The sequence below is a fragment of the Aquila chrysaetos genome, chromosome 15 (assembly GCF_900496995.4).
Source record: "Aquila chrysaetos chrysaetos chromosome 15, bAquChr1.4, whole genome shotgun sequence".
NCBI classification, from domain to species: Eukaryota; Metazoa; Chordata; class Aves; order Accipitriformes; family Accipitridae; genus Aquila; species Aquila chrysaetos.
Window position 1 is genome coordinate 7,867,025 of NC_044018.1, and position 26,034 is coordinate 7,893,058.

At 37.9% G+C, this 26,034-nt stretch overlaps 2 protein-coding genes across 7 annotated transcripts in view; one reads left to right on the forward strand and one right to left on the reverse strand.

Annotated features, from left to right (window-relative positions):
• ITSN2 (intersectin 2) overlaps nucleotides 1-26,034 on the forward strand; it is an 86,035-nt gene that overhangs the window by 48,608 nt on the left and 11,393 nt on the right. For 4 of the 6 annotated variants that reach the window (XM_030037843.2, XM_041128897.1, XM_030037845.2 and 1 more), the window contains exons 17-29: nucleotides 616-696; nucleotides 2,466-2,602; nucleotides 4,620-5,065; nucleotides 6,222-6,343; nucleotides 7,688-7,863; nucleotides 8,164-8,308; nucleotides 8,785-8,990; nucleotides 9,827-9,891; nucleotides 10,733-10,899; nucleotides 11,221-11,266; nucleotides 11,449-11,570; nucleotides 13,326-13,422; nucleotides 14,538-14,729. In XM_030037843.2, coding sequence (XP_029893703.1) covers nucleotides 616-696; nucleotides 2,466-2,602; nucleotides 4,620-5,065; nucleotides 6,222-6,343; nucleotides 7,688-7,863; nucleotides 8,164-8,308; nucleotides 8,785-8,990; nucleotides 9,827-9,891; nucleotides 10,733-10,899; nucleotides 11,221-11,266; nucleotides 11,449-11,570; nucleotides 13,326-13,422; nucleotides 14,538-14,729 — 2,002 coding nt within the window. Of the gene's footprint in view, nucleotides 1-615; nucleotides 697-2,465; nucleotides 2,603-4,619; nucleotides 5,066-6,221; nucleotides 6,344-7,687; nucleotides 7,864-8,163; nucleotides 8,309-8,784; nucleotides 8,991-9,826; nucleotides 9,892-10,732; nucleotides 10,900-11,220; nucleotides 11,267-11,448; nucleotides 11,571-13,325; nucleotides 13,423-14,537; nucleotides 14,730-19,921; nucleotides 23,625-26,034 lie in introns of those variants that run through there. The other 2 variants (XM_030037848.2, XM_030037847.2) reach the window with 2 other exon arrangements.
• Nucleotides 11,384-26,034, reverse strand: part of FAM228B (family with sequence similarity 228 member B) — a 43,760-nt gene continuing 29,109 nt past the window's right edge. The window contains exon 9 of the mRNA XM_041128899.1: nucleotides 11,384-11,402. The gene's annotated coding sequence lies outside the window, so the exon portion shown is untranslated. The remainder of the gene's footprint in view (nucleotides 11,403-26,034) is intronic.

Below are 26,034 nucleotides of genomic sequence, written 5' to 3' on the forward strand. Positions count from 1 at the left end.
TTTTGATTTAGAATTGAAGTTTTTCAGGCCCTTGCAAATTCTGTTCTTGCAGTACTGAGGTTATATTGGCTACTATTTTTGAACTGAGGAATGAACATTTAACTTTTATTGAAAGAAGCACATGGTTTCATAGTACATTGTACAAGATCTAGTAGGAGACTTAGGTATTGTTCTAAAAGTAAGCATAGGCCACTTACCTGTGTAGAAGTTAAGAAATATTGACCACTGGCTCTGAAGGCTTTTTTGTTTCAGAGGCAACTCTTGACTTGCCTAAAAACGCATGCAACTCTCAGGCATGGTAGCATGCATCCACTTTATTTACCAACTTACTCCTAGCGGCACTGATGTGAACTTGATTCTTAATTGATGGATTTATGCTGGGCCAGTGTGAGGGCTCTGCACTCTCCAATAAAAAGAACACAAAAATTTGTAAAGATTTAAGGAGTTTCTTTTCTTTTTAAAAAATAGCTACATACAACATGTATTTTTAGTTACTTGTTTATTGCATGGCTTGCTGTGTTCAGTGGCTGCATCTAATAGTCAGTCTTCCCTAAAATACGTTTTTCAAAATACAGTGCAAAGAGTAATTGGCTTTTTATCTGCCTTATCTTACAGTGTGAGAATATGGATGATTCTGTTCTTCAGTGCCTTTTGTCTCTGCTAAGCTGTCTCAACAACCTCTTCCTCTTACTTAAGGTTATTTTCTAATCTTTGGCTCTTTTGGTTTTTAATTATTTCGCAGTTTTTCTCTGCTTACTCTTTCTGTTTGGATGTACAACTTCTATTAAATAAACTTTCCTAAAAGACAATCGATAAGCTCTTTTTCTTTCTGCTAGCTTTTACATCCTTTTAAAGACTTAACGTTTTCTCACCTGCTTAGAAATCCAAACTGCAAAATACTGATAGACATTTTATTTCTTTATAGACTATGTTCACTAAGTTGTTTTACCCAGATATTTTTATTTTTAGTTAAGGTAACATCAACCAAAAAAATACTGTCTTAGATGGAAATAGAGTCTTCTCCCACTTTTCCATCTGTTGCTCTCTACCTGTATCGATACATCTTAAGCTGTGAGTCAGGTATATGAATTCTCATCCAAGTTTAAAAGTCTAGAAGTAGCATCAATATCCAGGGTATGACATATGACATGGCAAATGCAATGCTATTAAACCTGCAGATTAACCCAGTACTAAAACCTACTTGCTGTTTTTCCGCAACACTGCTTTTGTCTGCTGGGGTCAGAAATCTGATTTTGAGAATAATTTATGAGGGAAAAAAAAATCAGAATTACTTAACTAACGTTCCCATTTTACATAAGGATTATTCTGTCCTTAAATCAAAGGTATAAGAGTTTTTATAATGCAAGTATGTTTCCACAGTGATCCTCAATTTCTATGCAAAATGAGAAGAAAAAGTATTCTCAGCTGAATATGTTTGGGGAAAAATTGTAGTCAATTGCTTGATTTAGTTTATTGCTACAGAGACTTTCACTAACACAGAAATCTTGTTACCTTGCCCTTTTCATAGAAATTTTACAGTATCTCTTAGGTGACATGATTATTGGTAGAGGTGCATATTGTAGTGGTCATAGGTCATTCTTAATTGCTTTATGTGCATTTATGAGATCTAATATGAAAAGTCAGGGTATACCTGTTGCATTGCTCAGTGTGTATAAATAGGATTCCTAATTAAAAATACTGTAGTATCTTACAGATGCTTTGTAACATGGTGAAGTACAATCTAAAGTAATTCTATTATTGTTGATTTTTTTTCTTCTGTAAATTTAATTATCCTAAAGATTCATGCTGATTTTCTGCTGTGAAAAAGTTTGTTACCAGAGGGAGATGGCATAGGAATCAAAGGATGTGTTTGAAAGAAAAAGAGTAAAATTGTATTTAAAAAATACAGGAAAACTCCAGTCTGAGTTAGTGTCTTTAGGCTATGGCTTCCCACAGTGGTAAGCTTGCTGGATATTTTATGAAGTTTTTCTGCTTCAAATATGGGACTGATCATTCAGAAAGCATTGCAAAGGCGAGCACCCTACTGGAGGGATGCATTCTCAGGTTTATGGTATTGTGTTGGCTTTCAGTTGAAGTCTGCCTCCTTGTCGTTATTTAAAATATGCTTCATTGCCTTCTGTGTCCTTAGATAATGTTGTGTTTGAACACTGGGTTTTATATCTTCCCTTCTCCTCTGTCGTATTTGCCATTTCCAGCAGGTGTATGACTGGAAGGGCTCTTTGAAAGCCTAAGTTACGTCAAAGCCTTTGCAAACCTGCCATTTACTTTTATACTTCTGTTTATTTGACTTTCTTTACAGTGACCTCCAAGGACTATTAATAACTTAATATTACTTTGCCCATTTGTATTAAAACTTGGTTCACAAAGCATTAAAATGCCTGGATGCTTTTCTTGAAAGATTGGCTTTGTTCCTTGTGATGTACTTAATTGCGTTTCCTCCTTAGGACCTGAGAGAAAGTTACAGCACACAGCAATTAGCCTTGGAGCAGCTCCACAGGATCAAACAGGACAAAATAAGAGAGGTAGAAAAAAGAAGAGCTGAACTTGCACAGAAAAAGCGACTAGAAGATGAGGCTGCAAGGTACCATGTCTCAATGTATCAGCGTAGCAGTTTTTAAAGTAGAATAATGCTGTGGTGACTTTTAAGACACTGATTGTATTAAATGGGAGGTCTAATCAGTAAAAATACATCCTATTGAGTTGCCTTAGAGGAAACATTTTATATGGGGTACCACTGGTATAAGATGGTTTGAATTTCCTCCTTCCAATCTGTTTTATCTTCTTTTTAAAAAAACCCCTTATAATTCAGATTTGATGCATAAATAAACCAAGTAGTCACTTTTGCTATTAAGATTTTTAGCTCCTGTAATAGATAATCCTCACACATTTAAAATTCCTCATGTATTCTGCATTGTTTTACTGGCCTCAAAACTTCTGACCTATATCCTTAAAAGCACTTCTGACTGAGCAGTTACTAGGATTTTTTGTCACGTGTGCAGACAGTTGTGAGATTGATACTTAAGACAATAGGAAGGGCATGGACTGCTTAATTCCTATGTTACTCTTGAAAGCTGGATTAGTGAGCAAGCTTTGAGTTTTAAACATGGTTCCTTTTTTAGGAGGACAATGAGAAAATTCATATATATGTCTGAGAGGATCATCCCTTCACGTATATGGTCCTGGTTTTGCTCAGCCCAGCCTTGTATCAAGCACTCAAACTTTTACTGTCCTCAGCTCTTGGTTTCTCATGGTCTTGTTCCCAGCTAGTTTTGTTTTCTTTTGTTTCACTGATCAAGAAACCTTAGTTTCTAGGGTTTGATTGTGGCTGTATTAAGATGCTACTCTGTTTTTCCTCTCTCCAGACCTTCTGCTATCAGCTATCTATTTTGTGCTTAGCAGCCCTGGATTGAAACAGTGCCAGCGAGAGGGTGGATGGGTGCTCTAGGTGGGCAGTCCTCAGCTCTGGAATTGCTTTGGTCTACTAGTTTGGGCTTCACATTCAGAGAATTGCTGTGTTTTGTCTTTTTAATTTGAGAGACGTTTTCAGTGATTCATATTTGCTTTGACTGTTTTTAATGAACAGAGCTAGTGACCTTGTAGTATGTGTGGTCTTAACTCATGGTCTTAACTCATGACAGCATTTTTTCTACAACAGTGTGTTGGAGTTTCATAACATTTGTGACAGTCCCTTTAAGAGAACCATATGCCATATATATGGTGATATCTGTTAATTTTTCTGTTGAACATAGCTATATGATAAGAGTAACAACATTACTGCACAGCTCCTACTAGATCCTGTCATGTGCTTGAAAACACAGTAAAATGACCATCAGATGAGTGGACCTCGCACAGTGATTTGATGAAGCAGTCTCCCCTAGGCATGGTCCCTCTTCAACAACCTCTTCAGAAGGTGGCCCAAAGGGTTAGGTCCGCTCTTTTCAGAAGAAAGGTCTTGACAGCTAAAATACAATGATTTTTAAGAGCGTTGAATTGGATAATAACTTCTTTGGAGAGATGAGACACAGGATAAAATCTGAGTAATTTCAGAGAATACAGTCAGATTTCCAGATTCTGTCTGCTGAAGAGCGTGGCAGTGGCAGGGATAATCATATTGAATAGATTACAACTGCTGAAGGCAAAAAACTCAAGCAGCGAAGATCAGTATGCAAAGGCTTTTTTTATGTATGTACCAGAGTGAAATTTTGTTAATCTGTTTGGAAATCTTGGTTTCCAATCATGACATTTGGATACTACCTTGGTGGACAGCTTAAAAGCACCTTTGTTCAATTAACAGATCACTTCTTGCTCATCAGGATGTGGGTGAGCAGAAGTGCTTGTGGAGGCCCTCCACAAGTAACCACATGGCAGTGTTTCTATACCAAGAATTTTAATCTATTTGTTATTTATATATGAAATATACTGGCACTTATGTTAAGGCAAAGCATGGTCTCCTGTGGGAGAGCTTATTGACCAGAGAGGAGAGTGATCAATGTCATAGACTCAGTTTACTGACAAGTGCAGTCGATTACTCTATGAACACAATCTTTTTCATTTTTATATGAATGTCCTCCTATGTCTCTCTCATTCCTTTCTTTCAGGAAAGCAAAACGGGAGAAGGAGAACCGATGGCAGGAAAATATCCGAAGGGAAGAAGAAGAGAAAAAGAAGCGATTGGAGGAAGAACGAATGCAGGAAAAAGTTCAAGAAAAGCTGAAAGCTGAAGAAGCAGTTGCTCTGATGAGAGAAAGGGAAAATAACCAACAGCTTCATGCAGAGCAGGAGAAAAATAGGCAAGCCACAATCTTGAGGGAGACAGAACAACAAAGGCAGAGGCAACTGGAAGAAGATAAAAGAAAGCAAGAACAAATTGCAAAAGAAGCTGAGGAGAGGCATAAGCAGAATGAAGAAATAAGGAAGATAAAAGAAGTGACCAACTCTCAAGAGGTGGAGAAACGCACTTCCAAATTAAACATAAATGAGAAGTTTGCAGATCTGTTGAAACCAACAGAGGGTAAAAGTCTTAAGCCACCCTGGAAGAATGAAGGTAATCTTAGTCTGTTAGATTTTTTGCTTTAATGGTCTTACTTTCCTGAGTGTTATTTCATTCTTTAAATGTATTATTGTTAATGTGACACTATGGCAGGCTTATTGTGTAAAATACTATTTAAAAAAAAAACAAAACCAACCAGCAATGTTTCATGTCTTTAGTTCATTATAAATCATCCTATTAACTTAGGTTAATTCTATCAGTTTTCAGCACCAATGACTCTGATGACAAATCTTCCAGTGATCATGGTCAACAAATCACAAATGCTGGAAACAGTAATATTTTTAGCTTTTTCCTAAGGCCTGCTCTTTCTGTCATTTAAAGTGGAATGCTAATACGGAGGAGTTTTGTTCAGTGATGAGTGGATGGGCAGGTAATGCTCAGCGAGGTGATTTATTAACATTGAAATCTAGCTTATTTCTGCATTACTCAGTGCCTCTCATTAAAAAACAAAGAACAGAATGACTAAATGTAACTCTAGTTACGGGATTTTGAAAAGTACTGGTTTAACAATATTTTCGCTACAGGCAGTTTTGATTACTTCCATCCTTCATTAGTTCTTGTCAGTTTTTATTAGCCATTTTTATCAGTGAGTTCAGCAAGAATCAAATTAGAACAGTGCTGAAAGATAGTCGCAAACCTCAGCGATACCTTGTAAAACATTCACTGTTAGCAACATCAGTCACAGACTTGGAGAACAGAGACGCAAAGAAAATAGAAATGATGATATTTTGCTATTTTAGGTTTCTAGGTAAAATCTTCCCCCATGCTGCTAAACACTTATTGTGCAACAGTGGTATCTTTTCAACTTGGAAAATTATAATTGTGTTAAACGAGACTATATTAAAGCACTGGCTTAGCCAGAGCAGTTTGACAAGGAAAGATGAGAAGATAAAGATATCATTTTTTTGCTTCAGAAGACAATGCATTTTATTGTCTGTGTTACATTTACTATGACTGGCATGTTAAACGCTTGCATTGTATGCATCCCATCAGCCTGCTGTAGCTGGTGATCTCCTTTGATACTTGCATGGTGTCTGGGGCAAGAGCTGTTCTCTTATGTTCATACGTGTTGCTTAGAATGATGGGGCTCCAACTAAGTGCATGTCTTTGAGCTGTATCAAAATGGTAACTTGTTTTCTTATCCTTTCAGGCAATGCAGTTAGTGTCTCAGAGTCTAGGAATTCAGTTGCCTTGGTAAATTACAGAGCTTTATATCCATTTGAAGCAAGGAATCATGATGAGATGAGCTTTAATACGGGGGATGTAATTCAGGTAAGATTTGCCGTTCACATTTAACTTGCAAAAATCACTGCCCTCCCTTCCCCAGCCTTGAGATACACAAGGTCTTAAATGTCAAAAGCATTACGCTGATATGTTTTAAGGCTTACTCAAGATTTAAATTGGATTGCCTTTTTTTTTTTTTTAAACAGGTGGCATTAGGAGTAGTTCCCTCAGGCAGATATCTATAGTAGTTTATTCTTTCTAGCACTTTTCTGGATTCAGCTGAATATGCTGTCTTTAATATTACAGCAGGACCATAAGATTGGAAATGTCTTCTGGCATCTCAGTTGAAATGTGTGTTATTTCATGTAATTGTATCACTTGTCAGCATACATGTTTTTGAAAGCATGTGCGTTCAGGTGGACTTGTGAAAACTGATTTAAAACTGTGGTAATACAATTAGTATATATGTATCTAATGTATAAGTACGTATGGTTCCTCCTCATTCAGACTGTAAGTGATATAGGTAGGTGACAAGGGAGAATTTACAAAGGAATGCGGTACAAAATATTAAAACAAATATTAGCGTTCAGTTTGTTAGTGTTAAGTCATTATTTGCATTTTCATACCAATGAAGCATGGAAGAGGGAACAAGAGAAGTAGGTTTTGTTTTGGCTTCTGTCTCAGATATAATTAACTGTGTCATTTAACTAATGATAACTTATTTTAGAAATAGCCTAACAGCTGCTGCCTCCTCCTCTTATACCCCAAACCTCAACTAAGCTAACTAGCTGATAGTATTTGATGAGCTGCTAATTTTTAGCTAATTTTGACTGATTTGCTAATTTGCAGCATAATGGAGGCTTCAGCATTGCTATGAATAAGGATGGTCTATACTTAATCATATAGGAAATAACAGAATTTTTGCACGTGTTTTGGATGCAGTCAAATGACACAATTATATCTGGAAGCAGAACTGCAGCAGTTGTTTTCGTGTGCTGCTAGGCTCACCAGCCGCTGCCTCTCGGCTGCATGTTCGGCAAAATACAACAGTGCACCGTAATTTTTGGCAAGCCAGAGTGGCTCCAGGTATAGTACGTGATCCCCAATGTGCATGTTCGGGGCCCATTTGAAGGAATGTAATGTCTTTGAGGCCTGTCTCTACCTGTGTCTAAAACCAGGGCAATTGCATCATAACCCTTGGTTCTTGAACAGAGCAAAATCAGCTCAGTTCTGAAAGGGAAGAGAATGAAAATGCTGATCCCTGTATGAGTGCTGCTCACACTGCTCAATTCAGAGTGCCAGCCGGTGCTGACGCACTAGATACGTGGTAGATACCCTGTTTGTTTCACACTGCTAATTGTGTTTTCTTTGTATTTATCCTCCTGTCCATAGGTTGATGAAAAAACTGTGGGAGAGCCTGGTTGGCTTTATGGGAGTTTTCAAGGACATTTCGGTTGGTTTCCATGCAATTATGTAGAAAAAATACCAGAAAGAGAAAAATCTGTATCTCCTAAGAAGGCCTTACTTCCTCCTACAGTATCTTTATCTACTACCTCAGCTGCTTCAGAGTGAGTTTTTGTTACGTTTGTGTCAAAATTGCTTTTTCTAAATTTAGCTAACACATAATGTGCTGTATAGTTTCATTTGGTGTTTGTTTTTAAAATGTAAATGCACAAAACTTACTGAAGAACCTGCCTGAAAGTCTTAGTTTGGAAATTTTAAGTATTTGATAGTCTGTTTCACATTGTATAGAATATCTGTTTTGTATATGTTTTTCTTAAAAAAAAAAAAAAAAAAAGTTATTCTGCTTGAGGTACTTTTTAAATAAAAATTGTAATGTGTTAAATGTGCCTGTATTCAATTTGCAGACCACTTTCACCAAGTAGATCTGCAGAACAACCTGATCACCAAAACACACCTTTTTCTAGCCTGAATGTTAATACAGCATGGCAACAGAAATCAGCTTTTACTCGCACTGTGTCCCCTGGATCTGTTTCACCCATTCATGGACAGGTATATTGTGTGAGAGTGGAGAACATGCTGTATTTTAGATTGATGTTAATGAAACTGATTTAAAGAAAAACCAAAACACAACTTTTCTAATACTGGGTGCACTGAACAGGCTAGAAGATAAAGCAGCTAGTCTGAATGCTCCACTAGTGTGCATTGACATAATTCCATATGTTTCCAGGGACCCCTGAGCAAGAAGACTCATGCAGTATGTTTCATAACTCTAAAATAATTTTCACCTGTAATTAGACACACAAGATATTTCTAACAAATAAGAAACAGAGTTGAGAGATTGATCCTCAGTTAACAGCTTGTATACATCAACGTAGAAAAAAAAAATTATTCAGCCATCACTTAGGAATGAAGTTGCTTAAACTTCAATAAAAGATACATCAATGTTTGTTTGTTTGTTTGTTTTTAACACTTGGCACCAGTTTGGGGAGTGTGGTCGATCAACATCTCCACTTCTGTCTTAACAGGGGCAGCCTGTCGAGAACTTAAAAGCACAAGCACTTTGCTCTTGGACTGCAAAAAAAGAGAACCACTTGAATTTTTCAAAAAATGATATCATTACTGTCCTGGAGCAGCAGGAAAACTGGTGGTTTGGAGAGGTACATGGAGGAAGGGGTTGGTTTCCAAAATCATATGTTAAGCTCTTACCTGGGAGCGAAATCAAGAAAGAGGAGTAAGTGCGACTTTTATTTTTGTTTTATTCAACAGTTTACAAAAAGAGGTGGTTTAGAGTGTAAAATTCTTGCAGTGCTTTAAAGTGCAGAATATAAATACCATTTACAATTTACACCATGCCATTTTAGGCTTTTATTATTTCATTCTGGCAAGCCAAGTAATGTTGGGCTTACTACTGTGTAAATAGACAGTCTTCCAAGGCTGAGTGCTGTGAAAAATCAGTTTGATTATTCATCAAGTGCCAGACTGTGTTTTGGTTCATTACTGAGTCAGCTCTCTTGCAGTGTATTTGTGTTCTGCCTTCGAAGGTGCCAATTTCTAAGTGACCTACAAATAATTGTAAGCTTGTAAGGCACATCTTGCAGAAGTAGCGTATTTTTCTTTACTTGAAAGATCATTATGTCTATTCTAATGCTGCAAGGTAACTGTTCAGGTAATAATTCAAAGTCTGGTTACTGCTGGGATGGCTGCACCATTGTGTGTGAATTGTTCTTTCCATGCATTATGATAAAAGTTCTTAGAAATTCTCTAGAATGAGAGAATTTAGACAAAATATTTAATTTGTACTTCTTTTGGATAGCATAATTTGCAAATATATCTTCTCGTCTATCATCACATTACATTTCTTTTTTTGAAGTGGTGTGCTCTTGGACACCATTCATATCTTAAATATCAGTAATACCTGCCACTGTTTGACAGTCAAGAAAGTCTTTGCAATTAATTCAGAGGCAATACCAACTTTGAGATAACCAAAGTGAGCTTAGTCTCATCCTAATAAAGAGATTTGTTCTTGATCAGCCTTCTAGTTACACAAACCCTTTTTTCTTTCTGCAGACCAGAAGCTATTTATGCAGCTGTAAACAAAAAGCCTAATACACAGTCTTACGCAGCAGGAGAGGGTAAGACAGCATGAAATGCGCTACTTAATGATACAGTCTGTTTCTGCTTAATGGCATGTGAATAAGCTTAAATATGTGAAGAGTTTCTGAGCAGGCCTTTTAATGCTTGTCCAAAAGACACAGTGCAAAAGTTGAGCTACTGATACGAGAATTCCAAAACAGGAACTTAAGTAAAGCTTATAACTAATTCAGGTTCAGCATAAGCCTGGGTTTTTGTTTTGTTTTTAAGACTTTTGTTCAAGCATTAATTTATTTCTGAAAACTTAAATATGTCTCATACCCATAAGCCAAGTTTTCTTCCTGCTGTTCTCTACTGTATTATGCTATACTGTAGAGACATGAGAAGGGATTTTCAGTCTCCTGAGTGTGGATCATTCTCTTTTAATCGGTAGGGAGTAGAGAAAACAAGTATTACTGGAGAAAAATTTGTGGGAAGCACTTTCTAAGCCTTTTCATCTAGTGTATCTCCATGCTTCCCCAATTATACTTTAATTCCACTTGTGTTTTTCATTTTTGCTGTGTTAGATAAGAATGGTTTTAATCAGGTTTAGGTGTGGAATATACATGCTTGCTGTTGAAACACAGAAGTAGGGTGGAATATTTAATGCAAGAGATGAGTTTTTCAAGCTTGTATACCTGTAATTCACAGTTGTAAGCACAAGGCGAGATGTGATTACAATCAAGAAGGTAGGTAGTTTGATTCACAAACTTGTAAAGACATGATCTGTGTTATGAACACACCGAGGAACACTGATACCAAAGATACCTTTACCTGCATCTGATATACTTCTATCCTCCTATCTGAAACTATTGTCTCCTTCTTTATGCGCTGCTTGCACAGAGTATGTTGCGCTCTATTCATACTCAAGCTCTGAGCCTGGTGACTTGACTTTCACGGAAGGTGAGGAAATCCTAGTGACCCAGAAGGAAGGGGAATGGTGGACCGGGAGCATTGATGGCAGAACTGGAATCTTCCCCTCCAATTACGTCAGACCAAAGGATCAAGAAGTGAGTTCATATTCTAAGAATTAATGCACAATGCTTTCTCTCAATTTTATTGTATATACTGGTATTGATACCTAGCTCTTAGACAGTGATTTTAAGCAGAGCTTAATGTGCTTGACAGAAAAGAAAAGCCTAGGTAGCTTGAGTGCTAAATCAGTGCTCTAGCCACAGTGTCACATTGTCTCTCTCCATACATGATGGTATTTTGTTAAATATGGGCTCAAAATTAAAATCTCCACGTGCTTTTTTGTCTACATGCTTAAAGTTGGTGTAAACTCTACTGTTTTTATTGCACACTAAAAGATGATTTTTGTGTCTTTGTAGGCTTCTAGTAATGCTGGCAAAACTGGAACAATAAATAAGAAACCCGGTAAGTGTGTGATAAATTTTTAACATTTAGGACTGTTTCTTAAGTGACTATGAGCATTTAGGTTCATAGCAGTGTTTAAGCTAACATGCTTAGCTGCAAGATACGTACCAGGATATTTCTGTGGATCTAGCTCTTCCTGTAATGAAAAAATAACAAATGCAATTAATACATTATCTTTTCAGAAATTGCTCAGGTTACTACTGCCTATGCTGCATCAGGAACTGAACAGCTTAGTCTTGCTCCTGGACAGCTAATACTTATTCTGAAGAAAAATGCTAGTGGATGGTGGCAAGGAGAGTTGCAGGTAGTTATTGAAGAAGAAATAATTGTGACTTCATGAACAGCAAGGAGGTGGTCTTGGGTTTAATTCAAGAAAACAACCAAGTATAGTGTTCTAAAAGCTGGCTAGAAAGTTATTTTCATCTTATATAAACCATATTTGGGGGGAAAAAAGTTTTTAATTAAACCTTGGGTTGCTGCTGGGGGGTTTTGTTTGTTTTTTGATTTGGGGGGGGTGGTGGTCACAGAAAATACTAAAACTGTCAATGAACATATGCATGGGAGGGGGAAGAGGGATGTTGACAGTTAATAAATTAGTTAGGATTTAATTGGTAAAACACTGTAAAATTATTCTAATGAAAGAACAGGAATTCTTGGAAGTTGGAGTTGGAAGCTAGTTTATTGTGAAGGTTGCTATTCCCATTTTTCTCCTTTCCCCACCTAGTGATGAATTTCTATTCCCAGGGGTTGAGGGTACTGTTACATGACATTCTTCTTAAATCATAGTTGATATTTTGACTTTTGGAGCCCTGAGGATCTTGTCCATAATAGCCTTTACCTTTGCAACCAATGCAAAAAGTTAAACCATGACCTTATAATGTCTCTTTGTTACCCTTTTCTTTAGCTGACTTTTAGCTGAATCTGCAGTGTTAGCCTGAATTTGGACATGTTACTTCCAATGCTGAATGCTATTTCCAATGTTGGGATTGAACAGCACAATAGAAAGTTCCATCCTCTTAATATCACTTAATTGCCCTTTCCCAAGGTATTCTACAGCCGCACGCACTGTTTTGAGTGAATACTCTTGTTAACACCCATCTTCCCCCTCCAACAGTTAGAACAGGGCTGATCTAACTATTCAGCATCTGTTTTTAAAACCAGCCTGCTTTACAGATACAGGGAGAGAGATCACAGTGAGCAAGTTGAGAAATGGCTGCACTGAGTTTCTGTGAATTAACAGCAGTGGAAAATTCATTGACAGTATGTGCAAAAAAGATAAATAAACACAGAAAGCAATGAATAGTTTGTATTTGAAGGAAAGTAGTCCCAGTGCTGGTTCAGAAGAAGCTTCAAAGAATTTAAAAAAAAAAAAAAAAAAAAGAGAGAGAGAGAAAGTGGGGGAATGGAAGCTAAGATACATAATTGTCAGTTCTTGCTAGTTTTAATTTCTTTTTTTGTTGTAATAGAGCTCAGTCTGCAGTTACTGCTTTCTAAAATCTATGCTCACTTTTACATCCTGACTTTTTTGTGCACTCTGAAGTATATTTGTTTCTTCAGTGTGTGCAGGGATCATCTTTACCTGTGGGACTAAAAATGCAAAAGACTAAAAAATGAGAAAATCCTTTTCAAACTCTCACATGCTGTACTAGGTAGGAAATGATATCAAATACTTAGGTCAGGATTTTCAAAAGTAGCTTATGGTAATTGTTACCTCTGTTCTGGGTATCTTATTAGAGACTCCTTGTATGATGTGTAAGTGGAATGTTCATAGAGTGAATTTTCAGCCCTGCAATTAAATTGTGCACTGAGATAATAAGCTGCACTTTAAAATTTTGGATTAATACATTTGCCAGAACGTATTAGGGTGCAGCTTTATTTGAATTGGGTTTTTTCATCCTTTAGCCAGATTTTTTCCTTTTAAGATCTGTTTAGTTGGTGTTTGGAAGCCTGGCTTTTTGTCTTTTGTTGGCAAAACTGTGTGACATATTCGTTGCATTTTTTCCAGTCTATAGACTATTTGGTTTCTTAATTTTGTAATACCCATTTTAAACATTTACAGGCAAGAGGGAAAAAGAGACAGAAAGGATGGTTCCCTGCCAGCCATGTGAAATTACTGGGTCCAAGCAGTGAAAGAACCACATCTGCTGCTCCCTCAGGTGAAAAAAAATGACTTTATATTTCATTTAGAGTATTTTATGTAACTGCTTCAATTGTTCGGATACTAGTCTGAATTACATAACTAGTGTAATGTTATGTTTAATGGCCCTATCTGATTGTGGTATCGCTGTGGAAGGTAAAGTCCTAGTCAGAATCCGGGTCTTTTGACAGACTTGTCCATTCAGCTCTTATCTCTGTCCAAGAAAGGTAAAATCTCCCAACTTCTTTATCAAAACAGTTCTTCATAGGGTCCCTCCCTAGCATATACAATCCTCTACATACCTTACAACGGAAAGCCTCAGTCATACAAAGATGTTTATATCCAGAAATCTGTGAGAATCAGCAGTCCATCTTCTATGGCAAGAGCTTTTTAATTTTGCTGAATGCACTGAAGAGCCACACTCTTCTCATTTGGAAACTCCATGTTTCCAAACGCTAGCAAAAATCTTACAGAAAACTAGCAATCATTGACAAACACCTTGGAATTACATGCACTGCTCCTTAAAAGGAGGGAGACTAAGCAGCAAATTTCCACTAGATTTTTCCATTTGATTGGCCAGGTACAAATTAGATTATTTCACATAAAAGGAGGTTTTTTGGTTCTGCATGCTTAAATTGTGCAGTTCTCCACAGCTATGATTTGCTTATACAACAGCTTCCTGGTTATTACTGGAAAAAACTTCCGTTTGGCTAAACTGGCAGTTCTTGATTAGCTAATGCACACTTCCTCTGCCTTTGCCATGTTTTTCTCACAAGTGTCAGCTATAAGATAATCAAACTATCTTTCTTTTTCAAGCCAGTAAAAGAGACAGAAGCATACTTGATTATATTTTAAAATGTTTAGAAGGTCAATAGATGCTATACTAACTGAATCAATTCACTGTGTAAGTGCGTAGATATATAAGGTGGAAATAAATACTACTGCCTGGCCCAATTAAAAAAAAGTAAAAGAAAAGGGAGGACAGTTCCATATCAAGATAAGATCATGTGGCATTTTTCTTATGTAACAGTGTACGTGAAATTGTTGTTTCTTTCCTGTGGTTATGTAAAACACTCAAAAACAGTCTCAATACTTGTGTAACAGTGTTCTACTATATTTGGGTTTTCTTCATAGTGTGTCAAGTGATAGCGATGTATGATTACATGGCAAACAATGAAGATGAGCTCAGTTTCTCCAAAGGGCAGCTTATTAATGTACTGAGCAAAGATGATGCTGACTGGTGGCAAGGAGAAATCAGTGGTGTGACAGGTCTCTTCCCCTCAAACTACGTGAAGATGACCACGGATTCTGATCCAAGTCAGCAGTGTAAGCAACTTTTATTTTTTATTAGTTTTGTTACTTTATTTCAAAGGTGCATTGCTATTCTTTTGCTTTGTGTTTGGAATTTGGAGTTCCAGGCATCAGCTGAATTTATTGGTACTTTAAATACTTTACAATAGTACTAAGTACTTTAAATACTTTTCTGTTTAACCTACAAACAACCAGCACGTTACCAACCAGCCAGTGCATGATAGTATGAGTGCTAGGGTGACCTAAAAATATTAGATTTGGTAGTTGTTCCCCTTCCATTAAAGATGCTGATGTTTGATAACCGACACGGACTGGGAGTCAGTGCAGGCAAACTGTGCTTGATTATAGAACTTGCTCGACTTTTATAAAATACGAAAAAATGTCTGCTGTAGTCATCTTTAACTTGTATTTAAACTATTTATCAGTTAAGTAAAAATAACCATAGAAAGGAGAGGAAAAAGATTCTAGCATTAGCAAGTGATCTATCCTATGGTAAATACATGTGTCCTGGCTCCCAGCAATCCAGCTCTCATCCAATTCTGAGAAACAAGAAATATATCAAAACATGTTAAGCTGAAAATTATCAGCAGCAGGCTGAGAACTGAATGCTAGAATATACACCTATCTGACAGTCAAAATTTTCTCTGCTGTTTTTTTGCATGTAAACACAGTAAAGGTTTCTGGTATTGTGTCCCCTGCTCCCCCCCCCCCCCCTTTTTTTTGGCCCCTCTCCCCAGAGAAATTTACCAGCATTTTTATTCCCTCAGCTTTTCATCCTGCGGCACTGTGATTAAACCAACTTTTATATCAACCCATGCCATCAGTGGGTTTGGGAATCTATCTTGATGTCAGAGTTGTTCCTTTGACAAAACAAGCCTTGTCCCTTCACTTCCTGTTTTTTCCCTAGGCGTCATTTGTAGTTTTCTCAGTATAAAGATATGCATCCAGAAGTCTGGTTGAGGTTCACTCTTAATAGCCTATAGCTAGTGTGTAGGACCAGTGCGCACTTAAGATTTGATCAACATAGTTCTGTTCTTACAGAACAATTCACAAACTCGATAATGAAGGTGCAGCTTAGATTGGAAAGTTAAAATATTTTCCCTGGTTAACTTGTTATGGTACCTGGGCAAAATAGAGTATGCACTGTTCTTGAGGTTGTTTGTTTGTTGGGTTTTTTTGTTTGTTTGTTTGTTTTTTTTTTAGCTAAATTACATCTGTGCTCACATTTTTGGTAATGCATTGGTTTTTTTTTTTTCTTTTTTTTTTTTTTTTTAATTTTTTTAAATGCCTCTGGCCGGTGTGGCTGTGATGTTGAAAACTTCAGCATTTAGATTGAACTTAACATTCTTTTGATTAGGCATATCTAAATCATTAAAATGATCCTTTGAAAGTCGTTGGGTTTTTTGTTTGTTTACATAATCTCAGTTTTGAAGAAATAGTATAGACTAAATCCAGATGGGCTATAAAATTAAGACACTGGCTGAGTATTAAAACTTTCTGAATTTTCAAAAATTATAGAGATACTAGCTTGTCACACCAGGTGTGTTGCCATTTAGAATTATGTGGCTGAATGTGATAAGTGCAAGGTGATAACATCTACCACTAATTTCCAACAAAAGCAATGCTAAGACCAAGTTGTAATTGGAAACTTTCGATATGATGATTAAGTTTTTCTCATTGTTTGCTGATACATCATTAGGCTTTTTCTCAGATTTCAATGTTGTGGAGTAAAAATATTTCTATCCACATCAAACTGTGGCTGTGTGAACAGAATTTTCCTTTGAAAGTGTATAGACAAAGGTCAGCCAGTGGCAGTCAGATGAGCAAATGTGCACATGAGCAGATGTGCACCAGGTCATCTGTACTTGGTCGTTAAACTTTTGTCCAAGAAGTAGTCTGTTTGCTATGAAGCAGATCTACTGGTGCTCAATGAACAAAATCCACCTATTGGTGAATGAAGAGTATGTTGAATTTTTTTTTTTTTTTTTTTTTTTCTTTTAGTACTCTGAGTATTTCAAATAAGCTAACTTGTATATCACTTCTGTGCTGGAATTTGCCACTCTTTTGTGATATTAAAACATATGCATTTGGAAAATTCAGGAAAAATCCTGCTTAAAGTCCAGAGCCTGCTCAAAACCAGCATGGCTTGTTAAGCTCAAGCGCAACATTGTGCAAATATCGTTACACCGATTTCAGCTGGGCTACTTTCGTATGGTGTGAAATCTGAGCTAGTAAGTTGTGTTAGCAGTAAGCTAGTGCTGTACCATTCTTCTGTAACCAGAGAAATATTTAAATATGTACTGACTGAACTTTCAAACTTCCTTGGATTTCCTTAAAATTTTTTTTGCTCTTATTTAAATATAGCGCAGAAACTGTCACTAGTATTTTTGAGAAATGCATTGTTACATTTTAAAGAATTATTAATCTGAGTATTGTAATGTTTCTATTGAAGAATAGCAGTTTCTCCCACTGTCTTTTCTAGATGGTCAAATGTAATGCTATTTGAAAGGGAGCAGGCAGATTTGGTTTACTCAAATAGGTTTGCGGCTTAGGAAAATTCTGCTTTTCCCTCAAATTTAAACTCTGTTATATGGACCACCTTTGTATCCAGAGTCTTTTCTGGGACTTACTAGTTATGGCTGTAATGGCAAACTTCCCTAGCAAAGGAGGAACTTAGGTCAGTGAGATGTTTCTTAGGTTGCTGAAATAGCTCTTTGAGCAGAATAAGCTGTGCTGACAAGATCACTTTTCCTGTTGGCGTAGCTGCACATCCTGGCATAGGGTCTCTGCAAGGAAAAAAAATCAATGAAGCATGTCATAGGTCTCTCAACAGGTCTCTTAAATACAGCTGAGTCCTGGTGATTGCAGAACACAAAATACTTGAGTCTTGTGCTCTCAGTGACCTTGGTGATGGTTAGACTTACTCATGTTTTAATGACATTTTAATAGCCCTTATTCTAATGTTTGCACAGAAGTCATAAAGGATAAACAAGATACACAGAAGGTTTCAAAATATAAATAGGTGCAGATTTAAAGTAAAGGAATATGTATAATCTTCTGTTCTTTGTTGAGTGCTTGCTCAACCATTCAGGGTCAGATCTTTTGTGTATTGCCAGTACCTGTCTAAGACACGTCTACCAGGTTTTCTTCCTGTTCTTCGCAAGGGATGTGTAAGGCGGGGTAGGCAGGGTGTACTTACCACTTTACAGTTCTTCCCGTTGGCCTGGTCTGGAGATAATTTTGTCATTTCAGCCAGTCTTTGTCTGCCTTAAACATTTGCTCTTAGAAACTTGTTCTCTCCTTATGTGTTAGCTTTTTCAGTGAGACACCTTTTTTCAGTTTGTCTTCTTATCCATGGGACCAGTCTGAGCCTCTCCTTACATTTTCTTTAGTTGAGATTTTCTCCCCTCATGTACCTCAGATGGAGGCAAGGTGGATGGATGCTCCAGCTACATCTGCATACTTGGTTGCTGGATGTCTCTTCGTGTTAGAGATCTGTTCACCTTTCGGAGACATTCTTGCCGAGAGCTGGACAACTCAGCCAGGTGAACGTACCTATGCTCAGTGTGCAGAGGCTTCTTGTTCACCTTATCTGAGGTATCTCATCTCCTGTTGTGAGACTGGTCTTTCATAGAGCTGAATATTGTACCAGTTCTTTCTACTCTAATGTATATATATAGTTATTGTTTCTGTTCACTCTTTTTTCTTTTCATAGCCCAGCATTGCTGCAGTTCCTCAGGCATCTAAGTTACTCCTTCATGTGCTCTGACGTGAGCTCCGGGTAGTCCCCATAGCCTGATAAGCGCCTCCTTCCTCTAAACCTGCCTTCTCTGCCTTCTGCCAGTGCAATGGCAAAAGTTGGTTAGACTGGGAACAGATCCTTTCTCCATAGACTGTTCTTAACATGTGTACGACAACGGTGTGCATTTCCTTAGGTACAAACTTGATGTTTATAGTAATACCAGTAGATCTACCTTTTTTTTTTCCTCCCCAACCTTACTTGTAGATGCAACACGTTAGAGACATAAGGCAAGTCCTGTCCTTTCAACACAAGGATCTGTGTTTCCAGAAGTTTATCTCCATGCACAAAAGATCATTAGTAATTCCTGTTCACCACTGTCTAATGAATGAAGCTGACCAATTTTCAAGGGTGTTCATAGTGAAAAGACAACTTCTGAACTGACATGCTCATGGCAGATGCATTTCTATGTCTATATATGGACCACACATTTTGAAGTTCTCTATTATTGCCAAGTAACTTCTCTTCATGATTGTGGAGTAAGAGTTCATGGTATCAGTGGCTTTGAGGTGTTGCAGGTCCACACTCATTTTTTAACACATGAAGATTAATAAGGTGAAGGTTTTACTCAACAGCTCCAGAATTTTATCCCTTTTACCTAGGATCAAATACGGAATCAATCCCTTAGTTCATAGTGACATAGTCATTTTGTATTTCTAAAACTATTTGGTGAATGTCAGTCAGGCTTGATAAAGCTTCCAGGTTGAAATCCTGGAGACCGGAATAGTCTCTGGATTGCCCACAAGGTGTGTGCAGCTGCAGCCCACGTCATACATCTGCCTTTAACCTGACTTTGCAGTGCCTCTTCTAGACTGTGTAGACCTTGGTTTCTGATGGGTATATTGAGTGATGTGGTACATGCTACTTCATGGGCACATATTACTAGAGACAAGGTTTTCATTTCTTTCAGGCTTTGAACAGTTGAACATGTTAATTTTTATGTGCCAATATGAATAAATTCCAGTGAGGCTTTTCTTTACAAATTTACTTTTTATCTGATTTTCTAATGCCTCATTACAAGTTTCTCAGGAGAAATCCTGGCTTTGTTGAAATCTCAGGGAATTTTGCCATTGCCTTTAAAAAAAACGCTAGGGCTTCACCTTGTGTTGTTGAGTCTACATAACAGAAGTCTTCCTTGGGAAGAAACTTTCTTCTTCAAATGAATCAGCTACAAGTGTTTTTCAGAGTCAGTGATGGCTGGTCACAAGTACTTAAAACTGTATGTGTTTATAAATATGAAATTTCAAGAGTAGAAGCTTATTATGTCTGTTTTCAGAAAGTTGAATGTTAGTCATTCCTTTCTGGTCTTTTTGGTGTTGTTCTGTCTTTGTCCATAGAACTCATATGTTTCACTCTTCAAATTTATGTTCATTTTATCCTTCATTTTTTTTTTTGTTTTTTTTTTTAGGACCCAATGTTGTCTTCCAGTGTGAAAGCACCTCAGAGACCCACTATCCAAGTTTGACTGTAGCGTGGAGGCAGGGTGGCCAGCCCTGCTCACATATCTCTGACACAATCCTTTTGCTTCGTTTGAACATTAGATCCAGTCAAGAAATTAGTTTTTTGTGGGTTTTCTTATAATCTACAGTTACAGTTGATTTGTAAAAGCAGAAAGGATAGTGGGTCTTTGTGTGGCTTTCACTGCTGTTCATTCTTGTTTCCTTTAGTATTTTTCTTTGGTATTGATAATTGTAGATCATTAGCATGCATATCAAGTTATCGTTTGCATGGTGGGATTGCAGACACACAAAGACCCACTATTTGCACAGTTTATCTGAGCTGTTTTGAATGGGCAGTTGTGTTCTTTTAATGTTGTAATGTACATACTTTGCAGAATTAAAATGTTCGCTGATGACTGTTCTAATGGACTTGATGTAATCTCTTGTATATTGAGCTCTTAAAATTGGCAGCCTGCAAGGCTCATCCAGGAAACAAACCCTACCTGTCTCTGCTGCTGATAGTCACTGTGACTACAAACATGCTACAAGATCTAAGATTTAGATCTGGCGCAGTCCATCCAGCCTTTTAATGCCCTTTTTATCTGGGGAAAGAACTATTAAGCATAGAGTGGAGGATATTTTAATTTTTTTCTCCCTTCACAGTAGTACTATAGCAGGAATTCAGGTTGTTTTGGCTCGATATATCCTATCCCTAAACAACCTCCTTCCTTTAAATACTTTATTCCAATAATTCGTATTTGCTTTCAGTTTTAGCAAACAGCAAACATGTACTAGTTACTGCAGTAAGTACTTATACGGCCTCTGTGCTACTAGACCCTTTCCCTGCCCCTTTTCTTCATTAAATATTTAACGGTACTGAATAGTGTTTTTATCTGGCTATGGTCTGCAGTGACTTAAAGTAAGTACTATCTGAAAGCTGCAGCCTAATACATGGGTAACCTCAAGAAAGATATGTTGCCAGAAAAGAAACACTAACAGACACCTGGAGCTGAAGGCAGAGCATTTGGGTTTAGAAATGGAACTACACTCCTCAGCTCAAAAGTGGTCCTTAAAGGTGCAGTTATGGCATGTCAGCAGTATGGTGCAGTAAAGGCGCCCACATTTTATTAGTTTGGGGCGAGGGAAGGAGAGACCAGGACTTCAGGACTGTAACCCTGATACCCCTTTAAATAAAAGGATTAATTTAATAGCAGACTTCTTGTCTAATTAAATAGTGCTGTGCTCCTGTAACAACAGGAGAGAACTAGTAGACACGGTATTTAATTTAGTTGGTTTCCTGAAGTTGGTTACGAAACAGCAAAGGTCACTTATGCAATCAGAAATGTTTACAAAACACTGCTTGTTTACTATATACATATATATATATATATATGAATGTTGTGAAGGTACTATCAGGAAAAGGTTAGTCCAATTGCAGAGATTTAAAAGCCTTTCTCCAAAACTTCTATGTTATGTATTTAATATACTTGATCAAATAATGTATATGTGCCCTTTAGTTCAGAGAGATATCTTTTGTGCAATACGGACTACAGCAATGTGCCTACATAAAACTACAAATGGGTTTTTATTCTGGATGTATTTTATCTAAACCAATATTTTGTTATAAAATGAAATCATGTTATTGTAGGCAAGTAATGTGCTAGATATTTCCTCAAGTATTCTAGCTGACTTGATTTCCTTATGAAACTACATTTTAAGTATTTCTGCTAAAATATGCTAATCACCCTGAATTGCCTTCTCTCAATTTCTGACTTTGAAAGCCTGTTTAATACAGGTGCAAGTGTGTTGTGCTACACCAGTGGCATTGAGCAGTCACTTACTGTAGTCTAATAATTTATCTTATAAATTATCCCATTTCTAAAAGGCACTGTTAACCTGTGGGATTTGAGCCAAACTGACTTCCCAATGTTCAGCGACAGTTTTCCTTGAATGCCAAATTGCTACTAATTGTCTTTGAAAAACTAAAACCAACTTCACATCCTATCTAGGATGTTCTAGGAAATAGTTACATGGCATTTTCCAAAAACAACTGGCATTCTACCCATTTTTTAACTGATACAATTGGAGATGAGGGTAGTATTAGGTAGAGTTTCACACAAGTGGCCCTATTATTGGGTATGTAGTTGAGCATTGATAATTATTGAAACAGCTGCCCCTCATTTTGAACTGATGAGTATCAAAATGAAGCATTTTGGGCTTTCACAGTTACCTTTTCATGTTTCAGTATTACCTGAGTATGCCTCAAATTCTCTAACTGTAATAACAAAGATAATAATACACCTTAATAATGCTGATTGAAAGAGCGTAGTCCCTGCCTTCCATATTTATCTCTACTGCAAAGGTCTGCCTAACACAGCTCAAGCACAATCACCTGAGAGCTCTGCTCTCTTGTTGCACACTGGGGCAGAAAGAATTGAATACATGCATCAGATCATCAATGGGAGAGACTATCCTGAGGATGTATTTAAGGCAAGATTATTTTAAAATAAAGTTCTGTATCAATGAAGAGGTGTAGCTAATAGACGCTGGGCTTAAATCAGACTTTTTCTTTCAAAAATGTTACTTTTTCTCTGGTTGTGTGCAATCCACTCTCTTGATACAAGTCCATAGAGCTGAGTTCAGCTGTCGTCCCAGCCAGCCAAGTAAAACTAGCGTTGAAGTGTACATCCCTTATTTGGGTGAAAAAGGTTGGCTTTGGAACTAAGGACAAGGTGGAAAATAGAGGGGTTTTGTTGAACTGATGGTCCCCAGTCAAGAACTGAGAGTCTAAATGTTGCTCAGAGCCACACAAGGTTAACAGTTAAAACTGAAGCCAACCAGGAAAGCAAAATATGATGTTACCTGCAGCATAATACTTGCTTAATATTGTTCCTGTGGGCCAGCAGAGAATAGGGGCCATGGTGCAATTGGGGGTAAGACTGTAAACGATGCTGTAAATGCACAAGAACAGGTACTGAAACGCTTCCTAATTTTTTAACTGTCTAGTTTGCATAATGGACTAACAACCTACAAAAGTGTAGTTTTACAAAAGCTTAGTTTACAGAGCTGAGTTCCTGATCCAGCAGTTGGATCCATGCAGGAAAGTCTTGTGCCACCACCAAGACCCGGTTGCAGGGCTGGGGTGTGCGCGTCGTCAGTGATGGTGAAGGGCTGTGAAAGCATACAAAGCGCTATCTTAATGTCAGTGTTAATAGCGTTACAGTTAGGAGTGCAGAAGGCATAAAGCTCCATCAAAAAACTCACGCGCTAATAATTGAAACGTCTCCTACCAGTCACTGAATATTTATGCCATCTTGATGCTCTGTCAGATTGTATCCCTGTGTGACTTTCTTGAGTCGGGTTGAAAACACCTGTAAATAAGTCTGCTCGTAGGAATGCTGACAGACCTTGGCCTGTAGTAGTGTTGGGAGCTGCTACAGGGTCATGCTGCTTTAATGTAATGAACTAGTAAAACTGCTACGTAATGGTGTGTGCTGCCTTAAAATCTCTTTTGTTGTTCTTTTCAAGCTAGAGTATTCATGTTTGGGGATGATTGTTAAGACGTGCAAATGCAGGCTGTTCTTAGCATGAGGCAATTGTTCATCTTTGGTTTTAAACACCATTGTAAGGTAACTATGCAAATGTATTTTATTAAAGGGACACGTAAAAGGATCTAGTTTGTCTGTTGTGGTTTTTTTTGTCCATTTGGGGAGGATTTTTTCCCATCTGAATAGCTTGGTATGAGCATTAAGTTACCTGGCTCTGTGATGGAGTGACTTAATTTTGCTTTTTACTTCTTGAAAATTGAATCATAAATTTCTTCTGTTGTAGCAAAGAGAGTATACTGCATTTACTGATTAGGGGAGATTGGATGAAAGTTTTTATTATGTTTCCCAGCGCCTGATGGAAACCAACCTTTCCGCGGTGGCAAATTTCTTAGATTAGTTCTTTTCACAGGTTTCAGTAGGTCCAAGAGGCTGCTGATAGCTACAGGCAGTGACAGGGGTTCATTGCAAGTGAATTAGCCTTATGTGCACCAGCAGAGATTGTAAAATGGCTATGGGTGATGTCCCATGGTACCATCAGTCTGTTCTCTGGCTGTAATAAAGGGACTATTTTAATGCCAGCCCATGGTACTTAAGGTGAGATGTAGTCTTTCTATGGTAGCCTGGGAAAATAGAGGCAGGCTAATACAGGCAAAAAAACCCCTCTTACCTGCTTTTTCCAGCCATATTAACTGGCTTGAGCTAAAGAAAGAAAAAAAATTTTTAAAAGACCCAAACAACACAACCAACACAACCAACTTCCCCCCCCCCCCCCCCCCGCCCAAAAAAACCCAACAAACCACAAACCCAACCACCCCACACCCCTGGACAAACCAAGCTGTTTCCTTACAAATGCAGTTTATATAGGCCACCTCTATCCCTAAATAGTCTTCACTGGTGACCCAAAGCAGTGATGCCTCTGGTGTAGATAGATCCTACAGGGCAAGTGCCTGAGCTCATGTTTGAGGCTTAAGATGTCTTTCTAGAGCTGTCATTTTTAATATGTTTTTTCATTGTTCATTGAGTGGCAAAGTTCATTGGGGAAGGGGACAAAGCACTCGGTGCCCAACCAGATCTGGGCATCTTTGAAAGCCTTTTATCCACCTGTTTTTTACCTGAATTCTCTGGAATTGGCTTTTAAGTGAGGAATTTTAATTCATTCCCCCTTTTTTAATAAAGAAAAAAATGGATTTTTTTTTTTTTTTTTGAGATGGTATTAGGTCTCATTCATCTTTCTTTCACTGGAGGAATTCTTCTCTTCAGAAAGTGTCATTCCTCCCCTTGAATGTACTCAAATCCAAAATATGTCAGTAATTGGAAAGGTTTTCTCCCCCAGCACCCCATGTTTTTCAGACATTTGAATTTTCTGCAGAGGAGAACATCTTTTGACTGTGAAACTCGGTAGCTTTTCATGCAGGGTTAGTTATGTTAGTAGGGAGAAAGTATTTCTTGTTCAGGTATATTTGGAGAGGGAGGTATAATTTTAAACACAACTTTAGAGACTGGGATTTCCTGTTTATAAACTCTCCAGCTTGTTTTACCCTGCCCCTGCGAGACAGCTGCTTCCTCGTCTTGGAGAGCAGGATTTATCACAAAAGGTACCACAGCTGTAGTGGGCATCGCTCTCTTGCCGTGCCCTAAGTTTCAAGGGTAGCAGACACCCGCTGCTTGCTCCGTTCTATGTTGGTTTTGGGAGGGAGCTAGGCAGATCATGCCCCGGATTGTCTGAACGGGCTGGCTTGCCCTGCAAAGGTGATGTAAACCTCTTCTCTAGTCACCAGAGGGAGGTGAGCCCCCAGCGTGGGCAGCCGAGATTCCCCTCTGCAGGCGCTCCCAAAAATCTCACTGCTTTTCATTAGCCGTATGGGGAGCTTGGGATGCAGCTTCACAAGACAGAAGCCAAACCAACAGCTTTCTGCTGCCAAAAAAGGCAGTTTCACTGCTTCCACGCACATTCCTGGCTGCTAAACTAGCAGAAAACTACTGTTTTCTTTTTCCCTCTCGGGATTCATTTGCTGCCAGGGTGTGAGCTGGGAGTCAGATAAGTGCCAGAACTGATGCAAGGGAAGGAGGGAACAGGAATGTGGGAGGAGAATGGGTAGAGATGCAGGTCCACCCTTTCCATACCAGCGAGCCCATGGGTTGCTGTGGCCACTTTCGAAAAACATTGGCAAACGCACTAGGTAGGTTGTTTTATTCTCTGTCTCGTTCGCCTTTCTTCCCTTCAGATCCAAATGTCTGAATTCACCCTCTAAAATCAGATGTGAGGACTGTGTACTGTGTTATTATGCCAGTATCATCAGACCCATCAAAATTTGGAGTGGTTTCGCTAGTGCTTATTTAAATATAAAATAGCACTCGTCCATTCATCCCAAAGGCCGACAGTCCAAATACAAGCTTAGTGCAGAAGCCAGTTAATTTAACTGCATTTTTGTATCTGATAATGAGCTTATAAACCAAGTCTATTTTAGGTGCACATAAACAGGCCTGGTTTCCTTCCAGTGTTTGCTTCAACTTTAAGCAGATGGCATGAGAGA